Source organism: Nuphar pumila, chromosome 16, assembly GCF_984573655.1.
Source record: "Nuphar pumila chromosome 16, dmNupPumi1.hap1.1, whole genome shotgun sequence".
In the NCBI taxonomy this organism is placed as follows: Eukaryota; Viridiplantae; Streptophyta; class Magnoliopsida; order Nymphaeales; family Nymphaeaceae; genus Nuphar; species Nuphar pumila.
The window spans coordinates 11,625,905-11,643,594 of NC_143264.1; the positions used below are offsets into that span (position 1 = coordinate 11,625,905).

The 17,690-nt window shown below is 36.8% G+C and overlaps 1 protein-coding gene across 1 annotated transcript; it reads left to right on the forward strand.

Annotated features, from left to right (window-relative positions):
• The first annotated feature begins 299 nt into the window (after positions 1–299).
• WIT2 (WPP domain-interacting protein 2) lies at positions 300–13,093 on the forward strand. Its single transcript, XM_089990974.1, has 5 exons — positions 300–428; positions 886–1,436; positions 1,583–3,165; positions 8,067–8,282; positions 12,736–13,093. The coding sequence occupies exons 2-5, from the start codon at positions 902–904 to the stop codon at positions 12,946–12,948; spliced, it is 2,547 nt and encodes an 848-aa protein (XP_089847100.1). The 5' UTR covers positions 300–428; positions 886–901; the 3' UTR covers positions 12,949–13,093.
• Positions 13,094–17,690: the final 4,597 nt, after the last annotated feature.

The window sequence follows — 17,690 nt, forward strand, 5'->3', positions numbered from 1 at the left end:
TCGTGGCGGGGCGGGGAAAAGTGCACGTCCACCCCCGCCCCGCCTCCGCGGTGGGGATGGATTTTATCCTCCACCCCGGCCTCCATCCCCGTTTCATACCCTTCATCCCCGGTCCAAACGGGGCGAGGCGGGGCGGGGCCCCGCTTTCCCTCGGTCCACTGCGATCCCTACATGCTGCTGCCATAAGCCTCATAGTCATTGGTAACTTTTCATTTTAATTAATTAAGTCCTCAAATCACAATTAATTAGTACAACTAACAAGAAAGAATCAAAGTTCGTGCCTCCACGCTCTCTCTCTCTGTGGAAGTGGATTTATTAATGCCACCATAAGAGAGAAAACCAGAGAAAGAAGTTGAACCCCCATGAGAATTCTTTGGATTTTCTCATATCATTGACGTTCTCACTACCCGTTCGAACTGAATTTTGAGGTAAATGGTTGTTTTGGTATCGGTTGATTTCTCGTTATTTTGTGTTTCCGTATATTTTTGAGCTACTAGATGCCAGCCGTACACGAATTGCATAATTTTCTTTTATTCCTTTTTTCTGTTTTTTAACCCATTTTGTTGGTGTTACCGCTTATGTTCTACATCAATCAATCGATAGATCGGTTATCTTTTGATTTTCTATACTCAAATTTATTGGATTTTTGTTTTTGTTGCGGTTCTCCAAAACCATGAAAAACAAGTTCTGATACATAGTTGAACAAGAAATGTATAGATTCATAACCATATGTGGTGGTGTTGCGGAGTTCGTGGTTTTGCAAATTGGGTTATTTGGTTTTAGCAGTGAAGAAGATGCGTATCGTTTTGTAGATAAATCTTTGATTTGTTTGAATCCTGCACTGAGTTGGGATTTGGGGGTATGTTTCATGTCATGTTTTTGTAGGAAAAACTAAACAACCATGTCTTCTCTCAATGGATTCGATAAGCTAGTCGAAAATTGGAATACCGAGAGGATGGTCTCCGCAGAAGAGGCGGTGGAAGCAGTGGAGAGTGAGTATGCCTGTGAAAACGGGCAATTCAGTGGTACCAACAAAATCCTAACAAGAGTAGAGCTTGATGTCGCTTATTCCTTGGAGAAGGTCCAAAATTTGGAGATTCTTCTCATACATGTGGCGTCTATTGCGGGCGACTTTGAAGCGCTTGCGATTGAGAACAGGGATATGCTTGCCGATTCTGAGGAGAAGGTGTTTGAATTCGATTTCTTGTCTTGTATTTTGGATTCAGAGACTGAGGAGCTCAACATCTTCATGAATTCTATTCAAGAAGAGATTCTGGCCGTTCGAGCGAAGATTTCAGATGAAGTATTTAGTGAATTTAAGTTCAAGTTAGATGAGTCTGAGGACGCTTTAAGGCAATCACTGGACCAGATTTTGGAAATGAGGATGTTGGCAGCCAAGTTCAAACGAACATTATGTTTCATTGGGCAAGAAACTGGTAGATCACCAACTTTCCATATTTCAACTGTCTTTGAGATAGAGTAGAATGAGAAAGTGAACATTATATTTAGATTAGTGAAAATTCAAGTTCAGCTTTCACGCTATATTTGGTTTTCATAATTCTCTTTGCTGTCCTTTTTTCAGGAAATAATGCGGCATTGGAACCTGAAGATGATAAGTATCGATCTACCGATTCAACAGGGAAGCCACAGGTGTATGACCAACAGCGTCACATTCTGCGAATGTTGGAGAATTCTTTGGCAAGGGATATAGATCTTGATAAAAAGCTATCTGCAGCAAGGCACAGTGAGGAAGAGCTCAAGTATAGGTTATGCTATGCAGAGGAGGAAATGTCATTTATGGAGAGAATGATTGAGAAGTTGTCACAAAAGTCTTTTGAAGCGGAAAACTGGGCGGAGATGCTGAATGGAAATTTGGCAGAGGTTGCGGGGAAGCTCCAGATACTTCAGTTACAGTTGAATAGTGCACTGAGGCGAGAAGGTGAAATGCAAACTGCACTGCTGGAAACTCAGAAAAAGCTTTTTGATAAAGAAAATGCTTTGAAGGAACAAACAGAAAAATGTGTAGAACTTGATACTAAGCTTGCATTGCAGTGCATTCAATTAGAAGCGAAGCTTAAGGAAGCTGAAGATAGATGTTGTCTTGCAAATTCTGAAGTGACAGTGTTGAAGGAGAAGTTGAAAACTGCAGAGCAGTTGTTACAAGACTCTGATGCTCGCTTAAAGGATACAGTTGCCTCTGCTGGCAGTCAATTAGAAGCAAAGCTTAAGGAAGCTGAAGATAGATATGATCTTGCAAATTCTGAGGTGACAATTTTGAAAGAGCAGTTGAAAACTGCTGAGCAGTTGTTTCAAGATTCTGATGCTCGCTTAAAGGACACAGTTGCCTCTGCTGGCAGTCAATTAGAAACAAAGCTTAAGGAAGCTGAAGACAGATATGATATTGCAAATTCTCAACTCACAATTTTGAAGGAGAAGTTGGAAACGGCTGAGCAGTTGTTGCAAGATTCCGATGCTCGCTTAAGGGACACAGTTGCCCCTGCTGAGCAACTTCATGATTCAGAAGCCTTAGTCAGTGAGTTAAACGCAAAGGTTTTGGCTGCTGAAAGTAGAGCTAATGATGCTGAAGCAAAATATATGTTATTATCTGAAAGTAAGCAGAAACTTGAGGAAGTGGTTGAGTGCCTTAGGGACAGAATGAAGCTCTTGGAAGCTTCTTCGCATGAGATTGAGAATAGCGGCACTGAAGCAAAGCTTAAGGAAGCAGAAGACAGATGTTCTCTTGCCAACTCTGAGGTCATAACTTTAAACGAAAAGCAGAAGTCATTTGAGGAGAAGCTCAGAGATGCTGATATTCGATTCCAGAATGCAGTGGCATCAGTTAAAGCAAGTAACAAGGAAAAAGATGTTCTAGTTGCAAAACTTGGTGATACGGAAGAATTGGTCAATGATCTGAAGGTGAAGGTTTTAGAAGCTGAAAGAAGAGCTAAAGAATCTGAAGCCAAGTGTGTGTTGCTATCTGAAAATAATTTGGAACTTAACAAAGAGTTGGAGTATCTTAATCACAGAATGGAATGCTTAGAGGCATCTTTGAAACAGTTTGAGAGTGAGAAGGTCGCTGCTGCAAATGATATAAGAGCCAGGTCGAACATAATAACTGACATGATCAATGAGTTGGCCGCTGAGAGGCAAAAACTCCGGTTACAGGTATTCACATTAATATCTGTCTTTTCAGGTTTTGTAATTGTAGCTGGTTCATGATCTCATTCCCGATTGATAAATAAAAAAAACATTGGAAAGATTCTACTGTCTTTGGAGAAGTAACACGTGCACATATTTGACTGGGATTTTTAGATGAGAAAATGCCAACAGAATTGCTATTTTGTTAACCTATTTTTAAAATGTTGAGATCAATATGTTTCATGTGGTGGAAATGTGGTATAGTGAGAAAGCCATCTTTAGATTTATCTGCAGATTTCAAAGGCATATCCTTAAGAAAGCATAGTATCCATCTTCATTATCATTGTCATCATCATATCAATATACATATGTAAAATAGTTTTGGAACTACTTTGGATTCATTTTCTGCTTTTGCCATATTGATATACCTCATTTGCACCTGCTTTGTGTGGTCGTTTTCAATTTCTTAAACAGTATCATGCTACTACTTGTACATTGTACTTGTACCATATCCATACCTCATGTCACTGTCCTTCACTATTAGTTTCAACCTACTTCCCATATATGTTAGACCTGCAGATTTCTGAAGCCATGCATGTGCACATATGCATATGGAAACAAGTAAACATCAAAGCACTCTGATTTTTCTTTTTTCCCCTTTGCTGATAACCTGATTTTGTGGAACCTATGGATCTAGAGATTCACTGCTATGTATAGCTACACAAACCCTTTGTTCCAATAGAGAGAAAAGTGGTTTGAACTTTGAACAAAGGTTCGAAGCTCAATGATGTGAAGTATGGTCTTCAAATAAGGGTGTGATGCTCTCTCTCTCTCTTAAATATGCAACACATATATTGTAACAACCCCAAACTGACTCTAAAATTTTGCAAATTTTTTTTAAATGAATAAATGATTTTAAAACATTGCGGAAAGACATCTCAGGGACCCGAGGCACATCACAAATTTAATTACCACAACCCAACATACATTTCACACATAGAATAAACGAAACCATAAATTTAAATTAAATTAAATTTAATAGAATAGTCCCCATTTAGTTCAACAAGTTTCCCAAAACAGTAACTCCCCAAAACTGTCAGAATTCGGTCCACCAAAAACATAACCTTTGATCCCCTCCAGCAAGCTGGTCCCTCCATCACTGAGTGTTAGTACCTAAAAAAGGTTTTTAAAAACGGGGTAAGAACTGAAGTTCTCATACGAGACCCTTTCGAAATACAATAATAAGAAAATTAACATAAATCAAATCAAACATAAGTTTAAGAAGGCTCTATAAACATCACATATTAAGAACAAACTTGCAATGTAAACAGTTCAATTAAAAGCAGTCAACAATCTCATGCTAAAATAAACATTTAAGGATGCATGAACCAATGCAACATACATAAATATCTTTTTAACTTTAATTATCAGTATTTTTTTTGCATGCATGTCCCTACTTAATACTAGGGGTGGCAAAATCTGACACGACCCGCCAACTCGCTTCTTAGCTGGGTTCGGGTTTGGCTTAAACGGGTTCGTGTCGTAAACGGGTCGACCTGCCTAACCCGTTTATTAAACGGGTCGGGTTCGTGTTAGGGGTATGCCAACCCGTCTAACCCGTTTAATAAACGGGTTAGGCGGGCGGGTCAACCCGTTTACCCGAACCCGACCCGCCAACTCGTTTACCCGACCCCGACCCGCCTGCCAACCCGTTTACCCGAACCCGACCCTCCAACCCGCTCGCCAACCCGTTTACCCGAACCTGACCCGCCAACCCGTTTACCCGACCCAACCCATTTATTAAACGGGTTAACTGTGTTGTGTCGGGTTACCCGTTTAATAAATGGGTCGGGTTCGTGTTTGTCACAGCCGACCCGTTTAATAAATGGGTCGAGTTCGTGTTGAGGTATGTTGACCCGCCAACCCGCCGACACGACCCACCAACCCGACCCGATTGTCACCCTTACTTAATACACACAATTAAGTTTTTATTTGTATAAAACCCGCACATACTAAAAACGGGTCAAATTTTCAAGATTCGAAGCAGTTCTCAGTGGTATCTTAACACACAATTTGTATTTTATTAATTGAGTTCTACACATGTTCCTCGACCGACATTAGGAATCAACACCCTTAATCGAAATATTAGGAATCAATACCTAATACTGGAACAACAAGGAAATCAACATCCATTGACGTCACTTTTTCGGTATATCAATAACTGTAACTTAGTCTAACAACAACACCCTAGATAAAGTAGTGGTAGCTCCCTCCAACTGTGGCTGAAAACATAAACCAGTCATTCGGTTCTTAGGGAAAACAATACACACGACATTTAGTATTCTCACGGTCCCCCATGACCATACACTGTTTGGTCTCTTTTACCATTCTTAATCAATTAAGAGTTTTGTACACAAGAATAGTTATGCAAATCAACATGCATTACCAAATCTGGGTCTTTGCCATGTCTATTCCAACAGTGTAATTAATTCAAGAGCACTATAAAATAGTTTTGCAAAACACAGGCTTATATTATGTATACCCATTTTAAACAGGATTAATCAACAATAGTCCTTAAAGGAAATTAAATCTTTTTAAGTTCATCAAACCCAATCAAGGTAGATGGTTGAAACAGTCAGGAAAACAAGGTTCAGTAGATCAAAATTTGTGTATAGAACGCAATTTTGCTCTTCCTTTAACCCATACTCAATTTGTTTTAGGTTAAATCCCTCACCTATCGTGTTTCAAGAGGAAAGACCCGTACCTTGCTGATTCGAACATCGAAGAAAAAAAGGAGACGTTCAAGAAGAAGGTAGTGCTGCTAGAGAGTATGTTGCAGCTTCTCTCCCTCTCTCTCTCTCTTTTCTCGGTTCAGCCTTTTCTCTCTCTCAAAGTCGATATTGAGAGAGAGAGAGGCTCACGCTAATTTTATAACCCACATAGGAACCCTATTCTAAAAGGGGACGTCCTTATCAAAATGGAAAGTCTTTTATTTCCATAAGGAAATAAAAGTCTCTCCCAAAATAAAACTCTTAAATATAATATATATATATATATATTATCTTATTAATATTATTATAAATTTTAAAAGCTTGTTTATCCAATTACAACTGTTTCTTGGATCTCGGCCCAAAGGGTCCAAGATTCATATTGGGATCCAAATTAACATCAGCCACTATATTACGTATATAATATATTATTTCAGCCAAAATAGCAAAAATATATATTTATTTAATAAAAACTACATTTATTAGATTTAAAATAGGCACAAATTTTGCGAGATATTACATGTATGCTTGCATGCACAAACACACTCACACTCACACTCACACGCACACACATACACATACATAGACACAGTGCTCATCAGATCCCTGCTGAACTCCATTAAACTTTCAAAGTTGTTAGTTGTAGTGCTCATCAGATCCCTGCTGAACACCATTTTTGCCTCTCCAAACAAATTGGAAAGTAATCTTTTAAGGAAAGCTCAACATTGAGAAATATCATTGGAATTCTTAATGGTTTGAACTCCTTAATGAAAGGAATTCCCAAATTGTGGGGACATTTTTCTTTTTGGATAGAGAAGCTGGCGAATAAACCCTGTTGGTTTCAAAAACCCCTTGTATATGATGGTGCTACTGTAACCATCCAGATATCTCATTCAACCCCAATTGAAGGAGACTTGCCCTTTACTACATTAGAGGATGCAGTCAATGTTCTCTATATCCAGATTTGGGTACTCTTCAAAAATTCGAAACTCTAGAAAATTCAACCATGTTTCTGGTCTGCATCCAATCAATTTCTTGTTCACATAATCCATGTGGGAAGTAATGACTATGCACATCATCCAAATTAACTGATTATGTCTACGAGGTCCCAAAGCTTTAACAATGTTGGAAGGAGACAGATGCTTGAGACTGCATGTTCGAGTAAAGTCAACAACTTCCAAGTGCATAGCATCATCCCACTTTTCACGGATGAGCCCATTAAGCCCATTATCAGGATCCAGACTCATTTTATTGACAGTCCAAGGGAATAAAGCTTCTAAAGTGTCATTGGCAGATATGGTTTCTTTCCCTCTTCTTCTGTTGAAAGTCTTCAATAGATTTTCTTACAAGTGATCTGAAATTTCTCAACTTCCTCCTCTTTCCATAATGGCAGCCCACATTACCTCTAGCTTATCTATATTTTGGGTCACCATTGGCTTGCTTCTTCAAGCAACATTTTGAGGGAAATCCATAGTCGGTCCTGTCAGTGATTGATAACAATCAGTGGAAGGAGAACCTCTGAATTTTTCATGGAGCTGCAGGGAGATTTCTCTATAGATAGTTCCCCCCTACCCATAACTGATATAAACTGATTGTCAGGCAATTCGGCTGAAATCTCTTTAGTTTCCATGGCCTTCACATATTCAGTGTTTTATACTTTTGAAGTCTCATTTTCTTTGTCATCTCCCTTTTCTTGCACATGCTTCATCATGATGGGACATTAAACCACATTGACCAACATCACTTTTTGGCTGCTGTTCCCTCATCAGTATACATCTACTTTATGTGCATACTTTCATGCAGCATTCCCTTGGTTTAAATGGTGATGTCATCATGTTTATAATAATGCCACTGAACCATGAAACCTAGAGGTTTGGACAAAATTCCATAATTTAATGAACTTCTTTAATGATGGACCATAATTCTTTCCACCATAAGTCATTTGCTTGATCTCTGATATTGGTTTAGGTTTTGAACAGTCCTTTCTTAAAGAGCAGGAGTTTGCAGCTAAAAATCTTGCCAAAGTTGTCATACACAAATAAATATCTTTGTTTTGTTGTTTTGTTGCTTCTGCAGGTAATCATATTAGTGTTTACCTGTTTTTTTTTCTGATTTTTTATTTCAATGCGCATTCAAACTATGATTCTCATTTATGGGCAGATCTCATTATTAGTTAAAGAAAATGCTGTTTTGGCCGCAAAGTACTGGGAAAAGATAAATGACTGTTCTATGATTGTGGGTGAGTCTGTTTGCGAGAATGAAAAGGAGAAGTTAGAAAAGGAAAAGGATGATGCAGACATTGATTCAATGCATGCAGCAGCTACGGTGGAGACATCTGGGGAATCGGGAATCAGCCCCTTGTATGAAAAAGTGAAGGTAGCTTTTCTGTTCAACAACTTTGATTATTCTGCTACTTTTGAAAATCTTCCAAATAAGAATCAACTGCTTTCTCCCTAATAAACTGAAACTTTCTCTTTATGTGACTTGAGATTTATGTGCCTATCTAAATATTTTGAGTACAGTAATAATTTTGCTGTTCTATGAAATATAAGCTCCAATAAAAAAAATATTAATGCACTCAAGTAAATCATCTCAAGTAGGCTTGTGCAAGTGTTCCTCCCCTGCCAAAGTTGTCCCTCAAATATGCTGTTCATGGGGAAGGAGTTAGGATTTATTCTTCTTTAAATTTGTTACATTTAGACTTCATGCGACAAATTTTTCTTTTCTACAATTAGACACAGACTGTAGTAAGTTACACCTTTATTTTAATATAATGCCAAATTGTTTGCCATATACTTAAGTTCTGCAGATGACATCATTGACAGTTATACCTTTCCTTTGATTTTCTAGCCTTTGGTCGAATGTCTTTTCATTTGCAGATTTACTTTTCTGGAAATTTTGTCATTAAAGCCTTTAAAGAAAGTCAGGCATAGTTGGGATTTTTTAAAATTTTCTGCACATTGTAATGGAAATTATTTATGAACGTTAATTCCTTAAAGTTTTTATATTCTGTATGTTTCTAATATCTTGAAATCCGAAGAAAGCACCTCAAATATTTTATCCTTTAAAGCCCTTGGTAATTTGTGGGTATTTTTTATTTTGTTAACCTCTTTTTCTTTTTGCCTTTTTTGCAATACTTGTTTTATGTTCTCTAATTGCCAACTTTTCAATTTTGTCTTGCTAATGATGTTGACCTCTTTAGGCAATGTTTAGTAATAACTTACATATGCAATGATTTATGCTGCATTTTGACTTGGTTTTGCATCTTTAGATTGACCAAAAGGAATTAAAGGTACAACGGTTTGTGATTATACTGGTATGTGATAGGATGCTGTTATGCTTGGATTGGACAACTTAAATATTGGGGGAATTTACGTTTATCTACCAAACTTATGGAGAAACTACGTTTAACCGCTCCAGTTTCAAAAGTTTTCAAATATGCACCTACTTTTTCAACATATTGCTCACATAACAGCCTGTGTCCCTTTTCTTATCAAAATTACTTACTTGGCCTTAACTGCATTGCAACTAAGAAAAGTGACTTAAGTCATTTAGATGAAAGAAATGGTTAAAGAGTCATTTTAAAGTTTTTGTCAAAGTTATTCATTTGACCTTAACTGTACTTAAGCATAGAATGTGACATTCAATCATCCAAGAAAAAGAAATGGTCAAATTATCATTTTAAAGAGTCAACTGGAGTGAGGTGAGATAAAACATGACATAGGCGGTCATATGAGCAGTTTCTTCAAAAGATAGGTGCCTATTCGAAAACTTTTAAAACTGAAGCGGTTAAACGTAATTTCGCCATAAGTTAGGTGGTTAAACTTAAATTTCCCAAAATATTAGATATTGTAACTAAATTCTGACACTGTGACACCCTTTCGTCATTGTTTTTGTTTGTATTCTCCATGTTTCATGCAAAGATCCATATTTTGTTTTTTAAGAGTATAAATAGAAAAATCACATGGATATACTGCATAAACTTTGGAATATATATATAGGTTAATCTAACATTAAACTAGTTGTGTTTAACACTAGATGAATTCAACCATATTAAATTGACTAAAATACTCTTAAAAAGTGGTATTCTTGAAAATATATGGTTACTTTTTTAGGTCAAAAAGGTAAATTTGATGGATCCATAAAGTTACTTTTTTGGAAAATGTGTTTGACTTTTCAATTTCCTTTAAGTTCAAAAGACCTATAATGCCCAAGACGTAACCATGCATTTCTAAAAGTACCATTCTTTTAAGGGTATTTTAGTTATTTAATAAGGTTGAATATATCTAATGTTAAACACTAGTTTAATGTTAAATTAACTCATATATATATATAGAGAGAGAGAGATAACTAAATCCAAGATGGGAGATCGGCTATGAGGGAGAGATGAGTAAGAATGAGAGAGAATGAGGAAACATTTGGCCTATTTATAGGTCTAAAAGATTAAAAAAACCCTCACTAATATTCCTTGTTTCCCATATACCCGCCTTTGGGTCATGGACCTAAAATACAAAGTGTGAGAGGTCCAAAACATCATGAGACCCTCCCCAAGTACAATTATGGTCTAATACCCCTTCTATGGGTCATGGATCCAATATAAGGCATGAGAGGTCTTAAGTACAAAAATTATGCTATCATATATATATATATATATATATATATATATATATATATATATATATATATATATATATATATAGGGTGCTTCTACGGTGGTATTGTCCCACCGTAGCTTATTGTGGTACACACTTGATTTACATAGATCTAAGCATAAAAAAAAAATAACCATTGGATTGTGTTCAACATGTTCTACTTATTATTTTCATGTGTTAAACTTGACTCAAATATGATGTTTTATACCATTTTTAGACCACTCTTATATTCATGAATTGTGAGCCGTTGATTTTCACTGTTTTAAAATTTTTATGGTGTATTAGACATGATAAAACCTTCTAATATAGTAAATAAACCATGCGAAACATATCTGTATGGTTAGATTTACGGTTTACCATATTGGTAGTTGGATCTATACAAATAAGTGTGGTTACTACGATATGGTATCATGGTATAGAACAAAGTTTTCAGTCGGAAAAGCGGGATCGAGAAGCGATTCGGGAAGCGGAAGCAGGAAGTGAGGCACTTTCAAAATTTTAGGAAGCAAGAAGCGTGGGATGACTTTGAAGCGAACCAAGAATCCTATCGAAAGCAACCTAGGAATCGTCTTGGAAGCGACCTAGAAAGCAAACCGGAAGCGACCTAGGAAGTGAGGGGGAAACGAAAAAAGAGAAAAAAGAAAGAAAATAAAAATAAAAACAAAAAAACAAATGAAAAAAGAAGGGGAAGCGAGCTTCCCTTAAATGGGAAGCGTGCTTCCAATTTTTTTTTTGCGCTTCCCAGCACGTTTCGCGTTTTGCATTTTTGAAACGCACTTCGGAGAAGCGCACTTTCCCATGCCCTATGGCGCTTCCGGTAACCCTGGTACAGAGCCACCATATATATATATATACATATATATATATATATATATATATATATATATATATATATATATATATATATAGGGTGCTCCCGAAGCACCTAATCCCACTTAATAAAAGCTTCAAATTTCAAAAAGTTTGAACATTTTTTGTTGATCAGACCCTACAGATATGATCTACAATCATTATTTAGTGGAAATTTTTTTTTGGATCATGTGATTATGACATACATGCAGGTTTTTATGATCTTCAAAAATCAAAGGCTCACAATGTACCAAAATTTCATGACTTAAAAAGTCTTATTTTTATCTCCGAAAAACATGATTCCTATCAAATACACTATGTTAAGTACATCTATAAGGTCTGATTGAGAAGATGCAACCTACAACTATGATTTCTTTAAGGTGTGATATATATAATTATCTTGTTTGTTTCTGAGTGCCAAATTTTGCTTTCCTTACAATTATTTCTCCCTTCATCTTTTATTGTTCAGGTACTTATAGAAGGTAATCTCCAACCTCCATGATATATATGTATGTTTGCGTGTATGTATAATTTCTTACAGTTTTGGATATAACCAGTCAAATGCTGACAAGCTCTCCTATTTTATGATAACCTGCTTTCGTTTTTGCTTTGTGGTTAAATTTGTATTTATGTGCTGAAAAAAGTTTGGTGTTCCTAATTTTGAAGTGACATATCTAGACTCTTCATTTTACCTTTTCATATTTTGTAGGTGTGCCTTGGAAAATTTTGTCCCTAAGTAATATATTTGATCGCTTTCCTATTGAGATCTGTTTACTTTAATTGGGTGAACACATTTTGTAGCATTGAGAATTAGAGCTTTTGGCTTCGGTTGACTCTACAAGTTTGAAGTTTGAACCACGGTGCCTTTTAATTATAATGATAGAATCCATAACAATGTTTGTCAGAGGCTTTTGTTTGTGGATAGCTTTGAAGACTTTAAATATTTTCAAAACTAGTGTCTTGAATCCTATAAGAAAAGTATAAACGAGTTTGTAGCACATTTCATTATCTTAAGCAGGTCATATACTCATGTAATTTATCTGAGAGAGTAGATTTTATTTCTTTTAAAAATGTTTTGTTTGACGGCATTGTTATAGGTGAATATTCATCACTGTGTGTTGTGTGTGCAAACGCATAGATTCGTTTTTCATTAATCTTATTCTCTTTTATGAATTCCCAGCTTATTGTTAACTTCGTACCCATGGCTGCACATTCCATACGTGGTCTTCCTTTTTTGTTGCTTTCCCTGTTTTATTTTACTTGGTGGCTGTTTTGCCTTTCAACTGCATTGTCATGAGTATGATACACTAATCCTTTTGGGTTTACAGGAGGTAGATGTGTCAGTAGAAGTTATCTCTGGTCCTCTGAGCGAGACCCTCAGCTCATCTGCTGGTGAGGAGGCTGATCTTTCGTCTACCATTGCAACGGTGAGAACGATTGAAGCAGGGCAACTTTCTCGCAAGTACATTTTTGCTTTGGTGGTTGTATTGATCGCAGTTATCATCATGTACCTACTGCAACAAGAAAGTTGTCCTTTTTGAAGCTTGGTGCTGTAATTCATGCCACTTTCTTTTTCATTCTGGTTTTTGGAAAAAACTCTCTCTCTCTCTCATGCACATATGTGTTTTAGAACAATAACATGTATGGTTGGAGTTAAATATTTAGCAAGCCCAATATCCATTTAGTCAGATTATATATGTCCCTACATCTTGCTTGATAACTGGTCAGCCTAATGCTAGGTTTCAACCTTAGTGGCAGATATCGTTCACTGGGATACACACACAAAAGCATTTTATCACGTTAATATCATGATACAAATGCAATATTGTCAAATCAGCTGATACTTTGATAATATCATTTTTTGGGTATAATATCATATTTTGAAAAATATTGTAATAAAATATGATACTTTCAAAAAGGTCATGGTAATTGTGGCTACAGGTTCAGCTAGATCTCACTTTGGTTGCACTTGATCCAGAAATCTGTCCTGTGTACATCTGCAGGTCACCGTTGCAACGGTAACTGTCATGGATAACAATTAGACATCAACTGCTGCACTACCATTTTGCCAACAAAAATCAGATCTAATAACCGGAGTCACTAGAATACTAGGGCTAGAAATATGAGAACTATCATGTGAATTGAGCATTTCCTACACTTTTTATGCAAATCCAACCATGTAGATGTGTTTGACATAGTGAATTTGCTAGGAATCAGCTGTTTGATTTGATTTTAAAGACTTAAAAGGATCTTAATTGTATGATTCAAGAGCTGGTCCTTATAAAACCAAGCATGTAGATCACATTCATATGGTTAGATTTGAGAGAAAAGAACAAAAAATTCATGAAAACTGTGGTTCACATGGTAGTTCTCATGTTCTAGTGACTCCTAATAACCGTGATGCCTAATGAGGCAGATATTTGGGTATTCTGATCCTATAGTAGGGGCTGCATTTGCAGTTAGTCTAGCTCGCTTTTGCTCTTTGAGTTAAGAATGACCTGTGTGTATGTGTGTGCGCGTGTGCACACATTTTTCGCATGAAAACAATTTTTTAATTACGCGCATCATTCATGCTATGGTATCCCATGTGGTAAGCGGCGTCCTGTTCCAAGATGAAGGCCCAGGTTTGAATCCCTCTGCCACATGGGGCTTAAGAGATATCTGGTAGGGGTCTGATTAACCCCAGCTTGCCTTTCAAAAAAGAAAAGAAAAGAAAAGAAAAGGACGAAGCATCACCATCATTGTAAGAAGAATAAGAATCCTAACAACAAAGAGAGAATTTCAAGTGCATTACCAATTTATTAGAGAAACCGTGCAAAATAACTAATTCTAGTCACCAAACAATAGCTATGGATCAACTATATGATAAGCAATGTAGAAACAACATTCTCCAGCTCCTCCAAAGCCAAGGGCACATTACACTGGCTGCGGTGCAACAGCTCCACATACAGCCTGAAGTTGGGTTGCCAGATTTAGTGGTATGTTGAGCAGGTGGTGCAACCCATCAAGGCATGGTGTAGGGAGGCTTTTGATTGCCTTACACGCCAAGTCACTAGGAATGGTCCCATGTTCTATGAAGCCAAACAGCTCTGTGATATATGCAGTCAAGGAGGTGAGGCACTGGATGATTTCCCAGAAGGGGGGAGGGACAACTATGCCTGGAAGGTCTATGAACCCTTGGGGCTTGTCCAATGCTCTTGCCCAGGCATGCTGCATGGCCAATGGGACCAGCATTAAGAAGACCAATAACATCACCTTGGTGCCCTTCATCTTGCCTTTCTGTTTTGCAGTTTGCTTGCCAACACATCCACCATAGACTGCCCATTTATAGTGTTCATGAACAGGAAACGCTAAGACATTTGCATTCATGTCACTAAATAAATGAAATAACTATCTATTTAATTTCACAAAACTGGTCTTTTGGTATTTATTAAGAGTTTATCTGTGAGTGACATTTTTAATTTCTTTTTTAAACTTATCGGTTGAAATACTATAAATAATAGTAGAGTGGTGACTTGACATTTTTTTTTTGCTGGGGGGTGTTGGTTATTTCCAAAAATAAACCTGACATTTTTATAACTCAAATTCATACTAAAAATTTTATAATCAACATTCTGTATCGTTTTATGTTCAGTTACTCAAATTCACGCCCCTCATAACTATCTTCCCTTTAACTGTAGTTAATATTTAGTAAACTAAAGACTACACCAGTTTTACCCTCGTTAAATATGCTTCTGGTTGCCCATTCTCTCTCTCTCTCTCTCTCTCTCTCTCTCTCTCTCTCTCTCTACGTGTGGGCAAGATTGAAAATTTTTAAGTATAAAATCATGAATTCAAATGAAAACAGGAAACATGGGATCACAAGTTAGCCACATGCATATGCTTTTGGTTAACCAAAGAATACACGAAGTGTGCATTCGAATTAGCAAGCAATATAAAAAATGACTGTATTGTACGACAAAAATGATGCGTTTTCCAGAAGACCTTATAATTTTTTAAAATTCGCCCAGTATTTTGGTTGTAAAAAGACTTTTTCACCCTTCATACATGTGGATTTTCTCTCATATGCTAACTTACCTCTCAAATATTAAAATATGTAAATTTTCTCTTGCATTTGTGAATGTCCTCTTGCATGCTTCCACATTTGCTAATGTCCAGACCTTTGCACACGAATGTCCTTACACATTGTGCCCCTTATGTGATTTTTAGTAAAAAGAATTTGTTGGGAAAACTGACACTTTAAAAGCATGGTGGGTATTTAGCTATACTTCAAAAGTGTCACTAAAGTCTTTAGTGATGCTTCAAAGGTGAGATGGGCATTTAGCGTCACTTCAAAAGTGCCACTAAAGGCTTTTGTGCCGCTTCAAAAACATATTTGAAAGAAAAATTGCAAAATATAGTACCACATATTTTGAGAGAAAATTGAGTATTTTAGAGGACATTCACATATTCTCCTATTTTGAGAGAAAATTCACAAACGTATGGGAGGAAATTCACAAATAAAGAAAAAAAATTGCATATTTAAATATTTGAGAGGAAAGTCAGCATATCTTAAGGAAATTCACATGTGTGAAGAGTGTAAAGGTCTTTTTACAGCTGAAAAGTTGTGGTTTTGGACATGGGTGGATTTTCAAAAATTATAGGGTTTTCTAGAAAAACATCAATTTTGTTGTACACTACGCTCATTTTCTGAATTTTGATTTGGGAATCTTCTTGTAAATAACCATTTTTTTTCCTTTTATAGTTTCTTGGTGGCAAAGAATCAGGATGGCCCTTGAGGGGATGGGAACCCAAGACCCCCCAGGCTAGGACGATGCAACTACACTGATTCATTTGGCCCATTCTAGCCCACACAAAAATCCTTTGGATTCAAAATTTTACAAAAAGCGACCTACTTATCAGCCATTTACAAAACAGTTTAATACAACATTTAAATTATATTTAAAAGGTCTCTTTATTAGAACGGATATGGGTTAATATTTGGTGCTATTGAAGGCACACAACTATTGAGCTGAAAATCATAGGTTATGCTTTATCAACTCTATGTAACCATACCAATAGGGACTCCGCTTGTGTGGTAGGAGCAGCTAGTGCACGTCACCTTGTGTTGGTATGTGGCAGGTTCAAAACCCTATGGTATAATTGTATAACGGGTAGGGGTTTGACTAACACCAGCTTGCCTTTAAAAAAAAAAAACTCTATGTAACCATGTAGATGTGTTCACCATGGTTTGTTTGTTAAGGATAAACCCTTGGATCCCGTTATTTTGATCTCTAAATATGCAAAATATGATATTTTATGTTGTGAAATTTTAGTTCATTGTAGGCTGGCTGTAAATTCTGAAGCTCTTAAAAAACCAACTTACATGTCAATCACAAAAACTCATTCTGTTAAACAAACCTTGTAGATCACGTCCATAAGGTTTGATCTACACAATAAAAAAAACTAAAAAATATGCAAAAAGTTTGATTTATATTCAATAGTTCCATGCCTTCAACAGGACCAAATATTATAATACCTGCCCAAAGTGCAAAATGATGTTTTTTCTCAAATAACTCAACATCCTCCATCACTGGAGAAATCAATAATGAGGACATTTTAGCTATTTTATTTAACTAAATAAAGGTTAACGATTTCAGGAGTAAGAGTATCTTTGAAGTATACATGGAAACAAAGAAAGAAAGTTGCTTCTTGTAATAGGAGATAGGAGGCTTTTTGTAACTTGCTCTTTTTAGTTTAGTAACACCTAAGGATGGCAATGGACCGCGGCACGGGCGGGGGACAAGGTCTTCACCCCCGCCCCATCTCAAAATCCTGCCCTCCATCCCGCGCTAGTTTTGATTTTGACCTCCATCCCTACCTCCATCCCCGTTTTATGTCTTCCATCCTTGGTCCAAACGATTTTCCCCTCGGTCCATTGCCATACCTAAGGATTAGGGACGAGACGGGATGGGGGCAGGGCAAGGTGGGGGGATCAGAACGGGGACTGGGCGGGGTGGGGGAAACCATAAGTCCATCCGTGCCTCGATCCCATTAGATGGTGATTTTCAATATCTACTGCTCATCCTCTTGGATGAAGGATGGGATGCAAAATTCTCTGTTTAAAAGAATTTTGAGAGATTCGGCTTCAGGTACAAAACAATTGAAAATCACCATCAATGGTAATTTTCAATATCATTTGATCCAAGACCTTGTTGGTGCTCTAGGGGTTTATTTATAACTGCTGTTAAGAACTTTGACTAGTATTCATTGTATTTTCCAACTTCAGTTTTACAAACGAGTT

Excerpts from the sequence above, each read along its gene's own strand:
- WIT2 (XM_089990974.1), top strand. The coding sequence starts at position 902 with ATGTCTTCTCTCAATGGATTCGATAAGCTAGTCGAAAATTGGAATACC. Across the intron at positions 3,166-8,066 it reads GGCAAAAACTCCGGTTACAG|ATCTCATTATTAGTTAAAGA; the intron begins GTATTCACATTA and ends ATTTATGGGCAG. Across the intron at positions 8,283-12,735 it reads CCTTGTATGAAAAAGTGAAG|GAGGTAGATGTGTCAGTAGA; the intron begins GTAGCTTTTCTG and ends TTGGGTTTACAG.